At 39.5% G+C, this 12,537-nt stretch overlaps 2 protein-coding genes across 34 annotated transcripts in view; both read right to left on the bottom strand.

The window, feature by feature from the left end:
- The window catches only part of LOC139736330 (uncharacterized), a 54,558-nt gene extending 53,512 nt beyond the window's left edge, over positions 1–1,046 (bottom strand). For all 30 annotated transcript variants that reach the window (XM_071647078.1, XM_071647080.1, XM_071647081.1 and 27 more), the window contains exon 1: positions 669–1,046. The gene's annotated coding sequence lies outside the window, so the exon portion shown is untranslated. The remainder of the gene's footprint in view (positions 1–668) is intronic.
- A 133-nt stretch (positions 1,047–1,179) lies between these two features.
- Positions 1,180–12,537, bottom strand: part of LOC139736335 (IgGFc-binding protein-like) — a 29,783-nt gene continuing 18,425 nt past the window's right edge. For 3 of the 4 annotated variants that reach the window (XM_071647089.1, XM_071647090.1, XM_071647088.1), the window contains 11 exons: positions 12,057–12,161; positions 8,115–8,350; positions 7,507–7,714; positions 6,259–6,582; positions 5,731–5,901; positions 5,042–5,146; positions 4,494–4,729; positions 3,894–4,101; positions 2,999–3,322; positions 2,216–2,386; positions 1,180–1,321 (listed from right to left, as the gene is read on the bottom strand). In XM_071647089.1, coding sequence (XP_071503190.1) covers positions 1,239–1,321; positions 2,216–2,386; positions 2,999–3,322; positions 3,894–4,101; positions 4,494–4,729; positions 5,042–5,146; positions 5,731–5,901; positions 6,259–6,582; positions 7,507–7,714; positions 8,115–8,350; positions 12,057–12,161 — 2,171 coding nt within the window. In that variant the 3' untranslated portion in view covers positions 1,180–1,238. The remainder of the gene's footprint in view (positions 1,322–2,215; positions 2,387–2,998; positions 3,323–3,893; positions 4,102–4,493; positions 4,730–5,041; positions 5,147–5,730; positions 5,902–6,258; positions 6,583–7,506; positions 7,715–8,114; positions 8,351–12,056; positions 12,162–12,537) is intronic. The other variant, XM_071647091.1, reaches the window with a different exon arrangement.

Below are 12,537 nucleotides of genomic sequence, written 5' to 3' on the forward strand. Positions count from 1 at the left end.
TCATGGGCATCTAGACACCATGGATTCATTGTATTCTTCTAATGATACACTGAAAATCACCCAAGTTAGTACATGTGGAAAACACAGATGCTGATTTCTTTTTTCAATCCTTTATAGACACTGTTTCGACAATAAAGAGCCCGAAAGTTTGTTTTGCCGATTCTGGCGTCGAAAATCTATGAAGATATTGGTTATACTTAGGACATGGCACACATTCGTCATCAACGAGCATGGTTCCTTCAGGACAGAAGAATCTATGCATGCCTAAGTCTTTTGTTCTGCTTCCTTGAGGCCCAACTCATGCACTCTTACGGCGAGGATGCCATGTTATCATCCTCGTTCATTGCAATTTGTTATAAATTTTGAAAACATTCTCATTCCTCATCCCAATCACTACAAAATCTGAAACTCCGTGCTCGGTTTAACTAGTTTATAGTCGTTCAAATGTGAAAGTCTGAAGATCATCCGGAGGTCAAGAAATCGATGCATTAGTAAGTGATCAAATATTTGCAGTGACTCCTTGTGGATTATCTCTCCTCACTGCCTATAAGGCAATTAAAAGAAGAGAGTTTATAACTCTTTACAGGCTGAAGTATTCCGCGGGATATCATGCTTCAGAGCTGATTACATGAGAGGGTGAAAAAGAAGATATGAAGTTAGAGACTTACAAGGTGGTGTTGTGGTGGTCCGCGGAGTTGGAGACGTTGACCCTTTTTAGAATGTAAAGTGGAAACAGACAAATTGGGGCATAATTATAAACGAAACCGTTGAATTTGATTCAATGATAGTTCCAGTTGATTGCAATTTCCAGTACATTTATTTGAATGTTAATGAATTTCTGAATCATCCTTTCGAAAATTGGGTGAACGACCATACACGAGTCGCATTTAGAAAAAAAAAATAACTCTCCCGTGTTGAATTATACTGTGAAGAAAGCAACACAGCCTAAATCCTGCATGAGCCGAAAAACGCAACAAATAAGAATTTAAGTTGATCACAATCTACTTCTTTCAAAAGCTAAATTTTAAACAATCTCTACAGATCTCTATTTGCCCTTATTTTGCACTTAAGTAGCCATTAACACACCGACTTTCTCAATTATGAGCTTAAAAAAAATTTCCTCTAAAATTACCCCCAATTGTATGTTGTTTGTTTGTTGTGATTGTTCTTTTGCTGTTAAACAGTGTTTACAATATTGTATTGTCTCCCAGCAGAAGCTTGCGTCAGATTACATTATCTCAGGAAGGAAAAGATAATGAAAACATACAGCGGTCGGTGATGATGCTTGGAGAAATTGAGAGAGTTGTCGGACCCTCGGTTACTGTATATACAGAATAAAGACAGGAAATTGTGCAAAGAAAATCAAAAACACGTTGTTATTATCTACAGAACTATATACATACATGCACTCATGTCTGAGATCGCGAAGTTTAAGACTGCGGTCTTTAAGATCTAGATCTTTTTGCCAGTGTGACCGTGGCTTTTCACAGCTTCAGTCTCTAGTCAGGAAATTAAAAAAAAATGCAAGAAGGCCTTATTAAAGATTTTCAGTGGAACTAAAAACACTGTTGCCACTGTAAGGTTGGAGCTGACGGGAAAAGTAGATAAAATTATGTATTTCCAACATCGAAATAGCCAACGTTTGTTTTCAAGTGAACAAGTGGTGAATATCCACTTCATATCGCATACGTAATGCAAACTTTGTGAACCCCCGATCTACGTGGAGTTCATTACACACATGATGCACACACATTTGTTTGTTCACGTTCATTCCGTGCTGTGCAAACTACCCAACAATTGTCTGATCAAAAGGATAATATGCATAAACTGGTACTTTATAGCTATAATCCAAGGCTCGAGACTAATCTTTTCTTTTAGTGACAATGAAATTTGGTGGCCCAATCGGGCCACCAAAAACATATGTTTTCTTAAAAGTTGGTGGTCCGACATCAATTTCTGGACAGTGGTGCCGGGCCATCCGGCCACTGCTGGTGTCGAGCCTTATAATCGCATATAGACACCATGGATTCATTGTATTCTTCTGATGATACACTGTCCGGACAACACCGAAGTTAGTAAATGTGGAAAACACTGATGTTGATTTCTTTTTTTTAAATCTCTTATAGACACTGTTTTGACAATATCATAATAGCCTGAAAGCTTGCTTTGCCGATTCCGGCCTCGGAAGATCTACGAAGATATTGCGACTACTTACGACAGGGCACGCATTCGTCATCAACGAGCATCGTTCCTTCAGGACAGAAGCAGCCATTGACTCGCTCAACAGGACATTCTTTGTTGTCGTCATGGAAACGTGTACACTCGTCATGTGGAGACGGAATACATTCACACTCGTGGTATTCCATAGGTTCCTCACAGTGGAATGCTGGTCATGGTGGTAAGAAAAACCCAACAAGAAACAAACAAACAAGAGAACTATATTGAAGACGGTGGCATAGTTACAAGATGTCAAGAAGTTAGTTTCTCTCCGTTAAAATGAAACTTTGGTACAAAATGTATAATATATTGTATATTCTAACATAATACAGACGCCATTTTGTCCAGAATCATTGTATGCGTCAAAATTAGGTTAGAAAAGTGTATTGAAAAATGCAAACATGATTATACAAATAATCATACACGTATAATCAAAGTAATAATGTGTATTAGCATGTAATCACCAAAAAATCATCTCATATTTGTATCTCCACTTTTTCTTCATGTTTATTACATCTTATACGTTGTTAATTTACTCTTTACATCGTTTATTCCACCATAATAAGGGATAAGGACCTAGTCCAGGAAAGTTTTAGAATGGCTCTCCTTAATCTTAAGTCAGTCAGTTACGTTTCATTTCCAAGTACCCATCCATTAAGATTATAGCAATCAATTCTATGGTCCACGTTCAATATTCATCTCTGACGCTGTTAAAAAAAAACAGCAACGTTAAGATATTCTAGCACTGCTTAATTGGAACATAAATAAGGATAAAACTTACGACAGAAGTCATCCTCTCGCCAGTCAATACATATACCAGCTCTGGCGCACGCAATGGCGTAGTACTCGAAAGCGTCGCACGTGGTTTCGTTGGAGAAACACTCGTCGTAGAGGCAGTTCTTAAAGAAGGGTTCTGGTGAAACAGCGTCATGACACACTTGGAATTCGGGCCGCGTGTACAGCAATTTGCACCAGTCTACATCGGGTGGGTACAGGCAAGGAGGTACTTCCTTGCCGCAGCCACAGTCTCTCCGTTCCTTGATCGGTACCCATTCGCAGCAGTCACCACCCTCTTCACACGTTGTCTCATTGACGCCACAGATCCCTGTTTGTTTGTATTAGTTTAATTTAAGTATAGATTATTTGTAATATTCTCAGTGAAAAAAAAAAACTGTTCATTCATGTAATTTTGTGTAGATGGAAAAAAAGATTAAAAGTGGCACGCATTATAGCAAATGATATACCAACTTTTGGAGCATAAGAAATCAAATGGGTAAAACGTACGCTAGTTTGACTTGAATAAAAAGGAATGAAATTTCTCCAATTTCTATGGGTACTCATTACTAAATGAACTAAATTTGGAGTTGGCCTTGATTTGCCTGCCACAGGTATAATTTGTCAGTCGTTTATCTTCTGAAAATCAGTGCTGTATGTTTTTATGAGTCAACAGTTACTCATTAATTTGATGTTTGTTCGTTTTGGTTCTAAATATCACTGTTTCGAAAACGGCATTCAGTTATAGACAATAGATAGATAACTACTTAATCAATGAATCAATAGACCCTAGCTACTTATTTTTGAAGCTTACCATTCAAATTCATTCTAAGAAAACAAAAACGAAAAAATAAACTTTACAATTAACACCAAACTAGGAAAAATGGAAATGGGTGGATTACCGCACAGTCCCTCTGTGCTGTTGTAGTATATCTCGTAGGCAACCCGAACGCTGAAATAGTGCAAGTCGAAGGGGACGAAACGGACTTCCAGGCGGATTTCGGGTGCGTAATACACAACGAAGATACCGTCTACCCAGATGTCGAAGGTAGGATTGAAATCGCTCACGGGTGCAGTATATGGGTCTCCGTCTATGTCGACACGGTTGTGCTTTATGATGTAAGATTTAATTAAGAAGCAAAGTCAACAACTCGACACTGTAGGGTTCAAACGACTTGTTTTGAAATTTCCTGTGCAACAGCAGTAAATTCATCGTTTCAAATATTCTTCGTCAATCTTGACAATACAGTAATGCCGTTTGACAGTAGCTTTCTAATAATAATAACCCTCATTATTACTTTTCCTAAGTTCACTTTTAGGATTATTGCTGTCGTGATTTGTATTCTTGCTGCACCCATGCATTGATTCATACTTTAGCCAGTATTTCGTTCAACAATAGTGCAACAGCAGCGCGGCAATCAGTGTACCCGAGTAGAAAGAGATTGATCAGTATTCTTCGGAGCCATGAGGTACTCGAAAACATCATAACACGTTATACCTACCCCTCCGGACGTGTGGTCAGACAACAGTACGACCGTATACCCTCCGTAGATGATTGTAAGCTGCTTAGGACACGTTGTACCGGGGAACCGTTCACACTCCACGTTGGTGATGAGTACTGTGTACTTTGGTGGTTTGCTGGAATCTTCGCTCAGAACGTACGTGCAGTTGCCCTGGTGATCAAAGTCGTTACCATTGAAGTCTCTGTAGTGAGGATCGCCGTATCCCGTGCAGATACCTTGAAGAACAGAGCACGAGTATCGATGTTAATGTGTTCAGGGGTGTCATGGACGGAAGTGATCAGGCTTAAATTTCTTAATTTGATAAGAAAAGTAAATTACGCATTTCTGACTGAAAGGCAACTTCCAAGCATGCCTTCTCTGAGATGCCTTTGAACAAAAACAGCTCAATTCGAAAGATTTTCAGACTTCAAACCTTTGGCGTGTAACAATTTAAATCATATAGAAAACAACGAAAGTGACTCCTGGCCAGGTAGCTACTGGTACGATCAAATTGGTTTTAATATTAAAATAATTTTTCGATCACTTACATTCATTGCGCGGTGGCACATAAGCTGTAGGTGTGAAAGTGGGTGTAGGGGGCGCGGTGGTTGTAGGCGTGGTCGAAGTCGTGGAGACAGGCTCGGTGGGTGTGGCTGTAAAACAGAGAAATGTTTTGTTCACAACTCCAACAAACCTAATTACAGTACAAATGTCATCTTTATGTTATACATCTTTGCACAACTTAAGTCTTTAGCGAGGACCTCATTGTGGTATTCCGGCGATAGCCTTGAGGAGAGCGAGTTTCCCTGATGTCTTGACTACGTCTCTCGTGACGTCACTCTGTTCACTTTACTTCCAATTAAGACAGCGGGATGGCCTTTAACAAAGGCTAAGAATTCTCAATTACACCTCATTATATTTAACCCGTTGAAGACGAGTCCCGAATTCACTTTTACGCGAGGCAATAGACACAACAACAGGTACATCTTGATCTCAATTTTCAGTGTGGCTATTTATATTGCCGATATTTCTGAATTTATCTTACCCCATATTCGTTTGTCTCGCTCGTTTCACAGTGTCTTTTTTTCTCTATCTATCAACTTGACACTCTCTACATTTCAAACAAATACAAAAGTCTGTTGAGTCCGCATCAGCTCTCGGCATCTCGTTACTACACTTGCGCAAAATATCGCGTCGTTGTTCGATGTCAAGGATCTGCTAGATTTTGTATACTTACAACAGGGCACACATTCGTCATCAACGAGCATGGTTCCTTCAGGACAGAAACAGCCATTGACTCGCTCAACAGGACATTCTTTGTTGTCGTCATGGAAACGTGTACACTCGTCATGTGGAGACGGAATACATTCACACTCGTGGTATTCCATAGGATCCTCACAGTGGAATGCTGATGGGATAATAAACAGCAATCGGCAAATAGTATCAGAGAATAACGTTTTAAAAACTATCTATAGCTTCTTTGGAATGTAACGCTTATTCTAGTTCGTTCCTGGTTACCTGTGCTAACATGGCTTGCAAAGTATGCCACAGCTCGTCATTAGGGATTCTCATTATGTGACGCGGTACGTATATGACAAAAAAAAATATCTAAACAGGTAACTCAACATTCCAAAACAATTTTCAGCGTATTGCTACATAAAATCAAAACTCTGTGTTTCTGTCGATATGACCATGAAGACACGCATTATTTGTAAAAAGAAGCGAGAGAAATTTTAACGCTAAAGACTGAATTATAGGAACTTACGACAAAAGTCATCCTCTCGCCAGTCGATACACACACCAGCTCTAGAGCACGCAATGGCGTAGTACTCGAAAGCGTCGCACGTGGTTTCGTTGGAGAAACACTCGTCGTAGAGGCAGTTCTTAAAGAAGGGTTCTGGTGAAACAGCGTCATGACACACTTGGAATTCGGGCCGCGTAAACAGCAGTTTGCACCAGTCCACGTCGGGTGGGTACAGGCAGGGAGGTACTTCCTTGCCGCAGCCACAGTCTCTCCGTTCCTTGATCGGTACCCATTCGCAGCAGTCACCACCCTCTTCACACGTTGTCTCATTGACTCCACAGATCCCTGTTTGTTTGTATTGGTTTAGTTTAAAGGCATACTTTACAATTTGCAGAAGAAACAAAAAAAACAGCATTAGTGTTTTTAAATTGTTCCAAATGTGAGTTTGGAATAGAAACAACCACTGTAAAATTTGAATCCGTATAATCAATGTTAGGTATGGTTAGATATACAAAATGTGAACAATAGTTAAAATAAAAGCGTTTCCAGCCTAAACCGATTACAGTTACGATTAAAAGAGAAAATTACTGATATCTCCTTATATTTTAGGCTTTATTGCAAAAGTTTTATATGGTAGCAGGTTTTGTGATTCAACAGACCTACACATGTATTAAATGTGATATCTTGAACATTATCGAAATCACTGCTCCCAAAGGTAAACAGGTCCTTTTAGTAAAGACTATCTGCTATATTTTCGGTGAACAAAAAAGTTAAATCATGTAATTTTGTTTAGATGAAAAAAAAAAGATTATAAGTGGCACGCATTACAGCAAATAATAGACCAACTTTTGGAGCCTAAGAAATCGAATGGGTAAACCGTATTCTAGCTTCAGTTGAATAAAAAGGAATAGACATTTCTTCAATTTCTATGGGTATTCATTACTAAATGAACAAAATTTGGGGTTGGCCTTGATTTGCCTGGCACAGGTGAAATTTGTTAGTCCTGTATCTCCTAAGAATCAGTGCCGTATGTTTTTATGAGTCAACAGTAATTACTCATTAATTCAATGTTTGTTTGTTTTGGTTTTCCAATATCACTGTTTCAAAAACAGTATTCAGTTATAGATGATAGAAAGATAACTACTTAATCAATGGCTCAATAGACCTACTTCTTTTTTAAGCTTACCACTTAAATTCACTCTAATAAAAACGAAAAAATAAACCTTACAATTTACACCAAACAAGGAAAAATTGAAATGTGTGGATTACCGCACAGTCCCTCTGTGCTGTTGTAGTATATCTCGTAGGCAACCCGAACGCTGAAATAGTGCAAGTCGAAGGGGACGAAACGGACTTCCAGGCGGATTTCGGGTGCGTAATACACAACGAAGATACCGTCTACCCAGATGTCGAAGGTAGGATTGAAATCGCTCACGGGTGCAGTATATGGGTCGTCGTCTATGTCGACACGGTTGTGCTTTATGATGTAAGATTTGATTAAGAAGCAAAGTCAACAAATCGACATTGAAGGGCTCAAACGACTTCTTTTCAAATTTCCTGTGTAACAGCAGTAAATTCATCGTTTCAAATATTCTTCATTCGGTGATCTTTGCATATAGAGTAATGTTGTTTGCCAGTGGTTGTTTAATCCTAATAACCCTCATTATTACTTTTCCTAAGTTCAGGTTCATATCTATCGTGATTTCGTGATTTGTATTCTTCTTGCACCCATGCATTGATTGCTACTTAAGCCAGTATTTCATTCAACAACAGTGCAACAGTAATGCGGCACTCGGTGCACCCGGGTAGAAAGAGATTGATCTGTATTCTTACGAACTATCAGGTACTCTAAAAACATCATAACACGATATACCCACCCCTCCGGACGTGTGGTCAGACAACAGTACGACTGTATGCCCTCCGTAGATGATTGTAAGCTGCTTAGGACACGTTGTACCGGGGAACCGTTCACACTCCACGTTGGTGATGAGTACTGTGTACTTTGGTGGTTTGCTGGAATCTTCGCTCAGAATGTACGTGCAGTTGCCCTGGTGATCAAAGTCGTTGCCATTGAAGTCTCTGTAGTGAGGATCGCCGTATCCCGTGCAGATACCTTGAAGAACAGAGCACGAGTATCGATGTTAATGTGTTTAGGGGTGTCATGGACGGAAGTGGTAAGGTTTAGATTTCTTAGTGTAATGATAAAAGTAAATTACGCATTTCTGACTGTAAGGCAACTTCCAAACATGCCTTCTCCGAGATGCCTTTGAACAAAAACAGCTAAATTTCAAAAAATTCAGTCTTCAAGCCTGTAACAATTTCAATCATATAGAAAAATGTGAAAGTGACTCCTCGCCAGGCAGCTACCGGTATGATCAAATTGGTTTTAAGGTTGGAATAATTTTTCGATTACTTACATTCATTGCGCGGTGGTACATAAGATGTTGGTGTGAAAGTGGGTGTAGGGGGCGCGGTGGTGGTAGGCCTCGTCGTAGGCGTGGAGACGGATTCTGTGGGTGTGGCTGTAAAACAGAGAAATGTTTTGTTCACAACTACAACAAGCCTAACTGCAGTAAAAATGTCAACTTTATGTAATCGATCTTTAGACAACTTAAGTCTTTAGCGAGGGACCTCATTTGGGTGTTCCGGCGATAGCCTTAAAGAAAGCGAGTTTCCCTGATCTCTTGACTTCGTCTCTAGTGACATCACTCTGATCGCTTTAATTCCGATGAAGACAACCAGTGGACCTTTAACATAGGTTAAGATTACTCTTTAAGATATTCTCATGAATTGAAAATACACTTTTACGCGAAGCAATAGGCGCAACATAATGTACATGCTATCTATTTTCAGTGTGGCTATCTATCATGTCTATATTGGAAACATTTCTGGATTTATCTCAGCCCATATCTGCTTGTCTCGCTTGTTTTCCATTTTTCATTCTATTTATCAATCTGTCTAATTGACACTTCCTTTGAACTAAAGTTTGTTTTCTTTTGCTAGAGTTACTGCAACGCATACACTAGCATGTTTATAACCATGTCTATTTCGAAATACCTAGTAGTCTCACATTTCCAACGAATACAAAAATCTGTTGAGTCCGCATCAGCTCTTGGCATCTTGTTACTACTCTTGCGTAAAATTTTGCGTCGTTGTTCAATGTCAAGGATATCCAAAATTTTGAATACTTACAACAGGGCACACATTCGTCATCAACGAGCATGGTTCCTTCAGGACAGAAACAGCCATTGACTCGCTCGACAGGACATTCTTTGTTGTCGTCGTGGAAACGTGTACACTCGTCATGTGGAGACGGAATACATTCACACTCGTGGTATTCCATAGGTTCCTCACAGTGGAATGCTGGTGGGTTAATAAACAACAATCAACTAATAGTATAAGACAGGTATCAGACGTGTGGATTACATGCAAAAATAGCTTTAGATTATTTACTGAGTAGCTCTACAATAAGGGGCTATAGCAACGTCTTAAAATTACCTAGAGAAATGTAACGCTAATTCTTGTTCATTCTTAATTACCTTGATTGATGGGATGTGTAAAATATTTTACAACACGTTCTCAGGGATTCTATACTAACGGAGAAATTATGTGAAAAAGCAAATTCCAAACAGTCCCAAACAAATTTCAGTATATTGATACATAAACACAACAAAACTTTATGTTTGTTTCAAACAGAACATGAAGACACGCTCCATTTGTAAAAAAAAAAATAAAAAAAAATAAAAAAATTATACTGATGACTGAATGATAAGAACTTACGACAAAAGTCTTCCTCTCGCCAGTCGATACACACACCAGCTCTAGCACACGCGATGGCGTAGTACTCGAATGCGTCGCACGTAGTTTCGTTGGAGAAACACTCGTCGTAAAGGCAATTCTTGAAGAATGGGTCTGGTGAAACAACCTCGTGACACACCTGGAATTCGGGCAGCGTGTACAGCAGTTTGCACCAGTCCACATCGGGTGGGTTCGGGCAAGGAGGTACAGGCTCGCCGCAGCCACAATCTCTCCGTTCCTTGATCGGTACCCATTCACAGCAGTCATTATTCTCTTCACACGTTGTCTCATTGACGCCACAGATCCCTGTTTGTTTGTTTGTTTTGGTTTAGTTGAAGTACAGACTATTTATAATATTCTCGGTAAAAAAGCAAGAAAACATAGCACATATTGTTCATTCATGTAATTTTGTGTAGATGGAAAAAAGATTAAAAGTGGACGCATTATAGCAAATAATAGACCAACTTTTGGAATGGGTATAACGTACTCTAGTTTGACTTGAAAAAAAAGGAATGAAATTTCTTCGATTTCTATAGGTATTTATTACTAAATGAACTAAATTTGGAGTTGGCCTTGATTTGCCTGGCACAGCTGTAATTTGTCAGTCCTTTATCTTCTGAGAATCAGTGCCGTATGTTTTTATGAGTCAACAGTTACTCATTAATTTGATGTTTGTTCGTTTTGGTTTTCCAATATCACTGTTTCAAAAACGGTATTCAGTTATAGCTAATAGAAAGATAACTACTCAATCAATGAATCAATAGACATACTTCTTTTTGAAGCTTACCACTCAAATTCACTCCAATAAAAACGAAAAAATAAACTTTTTAATCTACCCCAAACTAGGAAAAATACGGAAATGTGTGGATTACCGCACAGTCCCTCTGTGCTGTTGTAGTATATCTCGTAGGCAACCCGAACGCTGAAATAGTGCAAGTCGAAGGGGACGAAACGGACTTCCAGGCGGATGTCGGGTGCGTAATAGACAACGAAGATACCATCAACCCAGATGTCGAAGGTAGGATTGAAATCACTCACGGGTGCAGTATATGGGTCGTCGTCTATGTCGACACGGTTGTGCTTTATGATGTAAGATTTGATTAAGAAGCAAAGTCAACAAATCGACATTGAAGGGTTCAAACGACTTCTTTTCAAATTTCCTGTGTAACAGCAGTAAATTCATGTTTTTCAAATATTCTTCATTCGTTGATCTTTGCATATACAGTAATGTTGTTTGCCAGTGGTTGTTTAATCCTGATAACCCTCATTATTACTTTTCCTAAGTTCAGGTTCATATCTATCGTGATTTCGTGATTTGTATTCTTCTTGCACCCATGCATTGATTGCTACTTAAGCCAGTATTTCATTCAACAACTGTGCAACAGTAATACTGCACTCGGTGCACCCGGGTAGAAAGAGATCGATCTGTATTCTTCGGAACTATGAGGTACTCGAAAAACATCATAACACGTTATACCTACCCCTCCGGACGTGTGGTCAGACAACAGTACGACCGTATGCCCTCCGTAGATGATTGTAAGCTGCTTAGGACACGTTGTTCCGGGGAACCGTTCACACTCCACGTTGGTGATGAGTACCGTGTACTTTGGTGGTTTGCTGGAATCTTCGCTCAGAACGTAGGTGCAGTTGCCCTGGTGATCAAAGTCGTTACCATTGAAGTCTCTGTAGTGAGGATCACCGTATCCCGTGCAGATACCTTGAAGAACAGAGCACGAGTATCGATGTTAATGTGTTTAGGGGTGTCACGGACGGAAGTGATAAGGTTTAGATTTCTTAGTGTAATAATAAAGGTAAATTACGCATTTCTGACTGAAAGGCAACTTCCAAACATGCCTTCTCTGAGATGCCTTTGAACAAAAACAGCTACATTTCAAAAATTTAAGTCTTCAAGCCTGTAACAATTTCAATCATATAGAAAAATGTGAAAGTGACTCCTCGCCAGGCAGCTACCGGTACGATCAAATTGGTTTTAAGGTTGGAATAATTTTTCGATCACTTACATTCATTGCGCGGTGGTACATAAGCTGTTGGTGTGAAAGTGGGTGTAGGGGGCGCGGTGGTGGTAGGCCTCGTCGTAGGCGTGGAGACGGATTCTGTGGGTGTGGCTGTAAAACAGAGAAATGTTTTGTTCACAACTACAACAAACCTAACTGCAGTAAGAATGTCAACTTTCTGTTATTGATCTTAAGCCTTTTGCGAGGGACCTCATTTGGGTGTTCCGGCGATAGCCTTAAAGAAAGCGAGTTTCCCTGATCTCTTGACTTCGTCTCTCGTGACGTCACTCTGATCGCTTTAATTCCGATGAAGACAACCAGTGGACCTTTAACATAGGTTAAGATTACTCTTTAAGATATTCTCATGAATTGAAAGTACACTTTTACGCGAAGCAATGGGCGCAACATAATGTACATGCTGTCTATTTTCAATGAGGCTATATATCATGTCTATATTGGAGAAGTTTCTGGATTTATCTCAGCCCAT

This window comes from Diadema antillarum, unplaced genomic scaffold, assembly GCF_040938485.1.
Source record: "Diadema antillarum isolate AM-2024a unplaced genomic scaffold, OU_Dant_1.0 seq00000637_RagTag, whole genome shotgun sequence".
Taxonomy (NCBI): Eukaryota; Metazoa; Echinodermata; class Echinoidea; order Diadematoida; family Diadematidae; genus Diadema; species Diadema antillarum.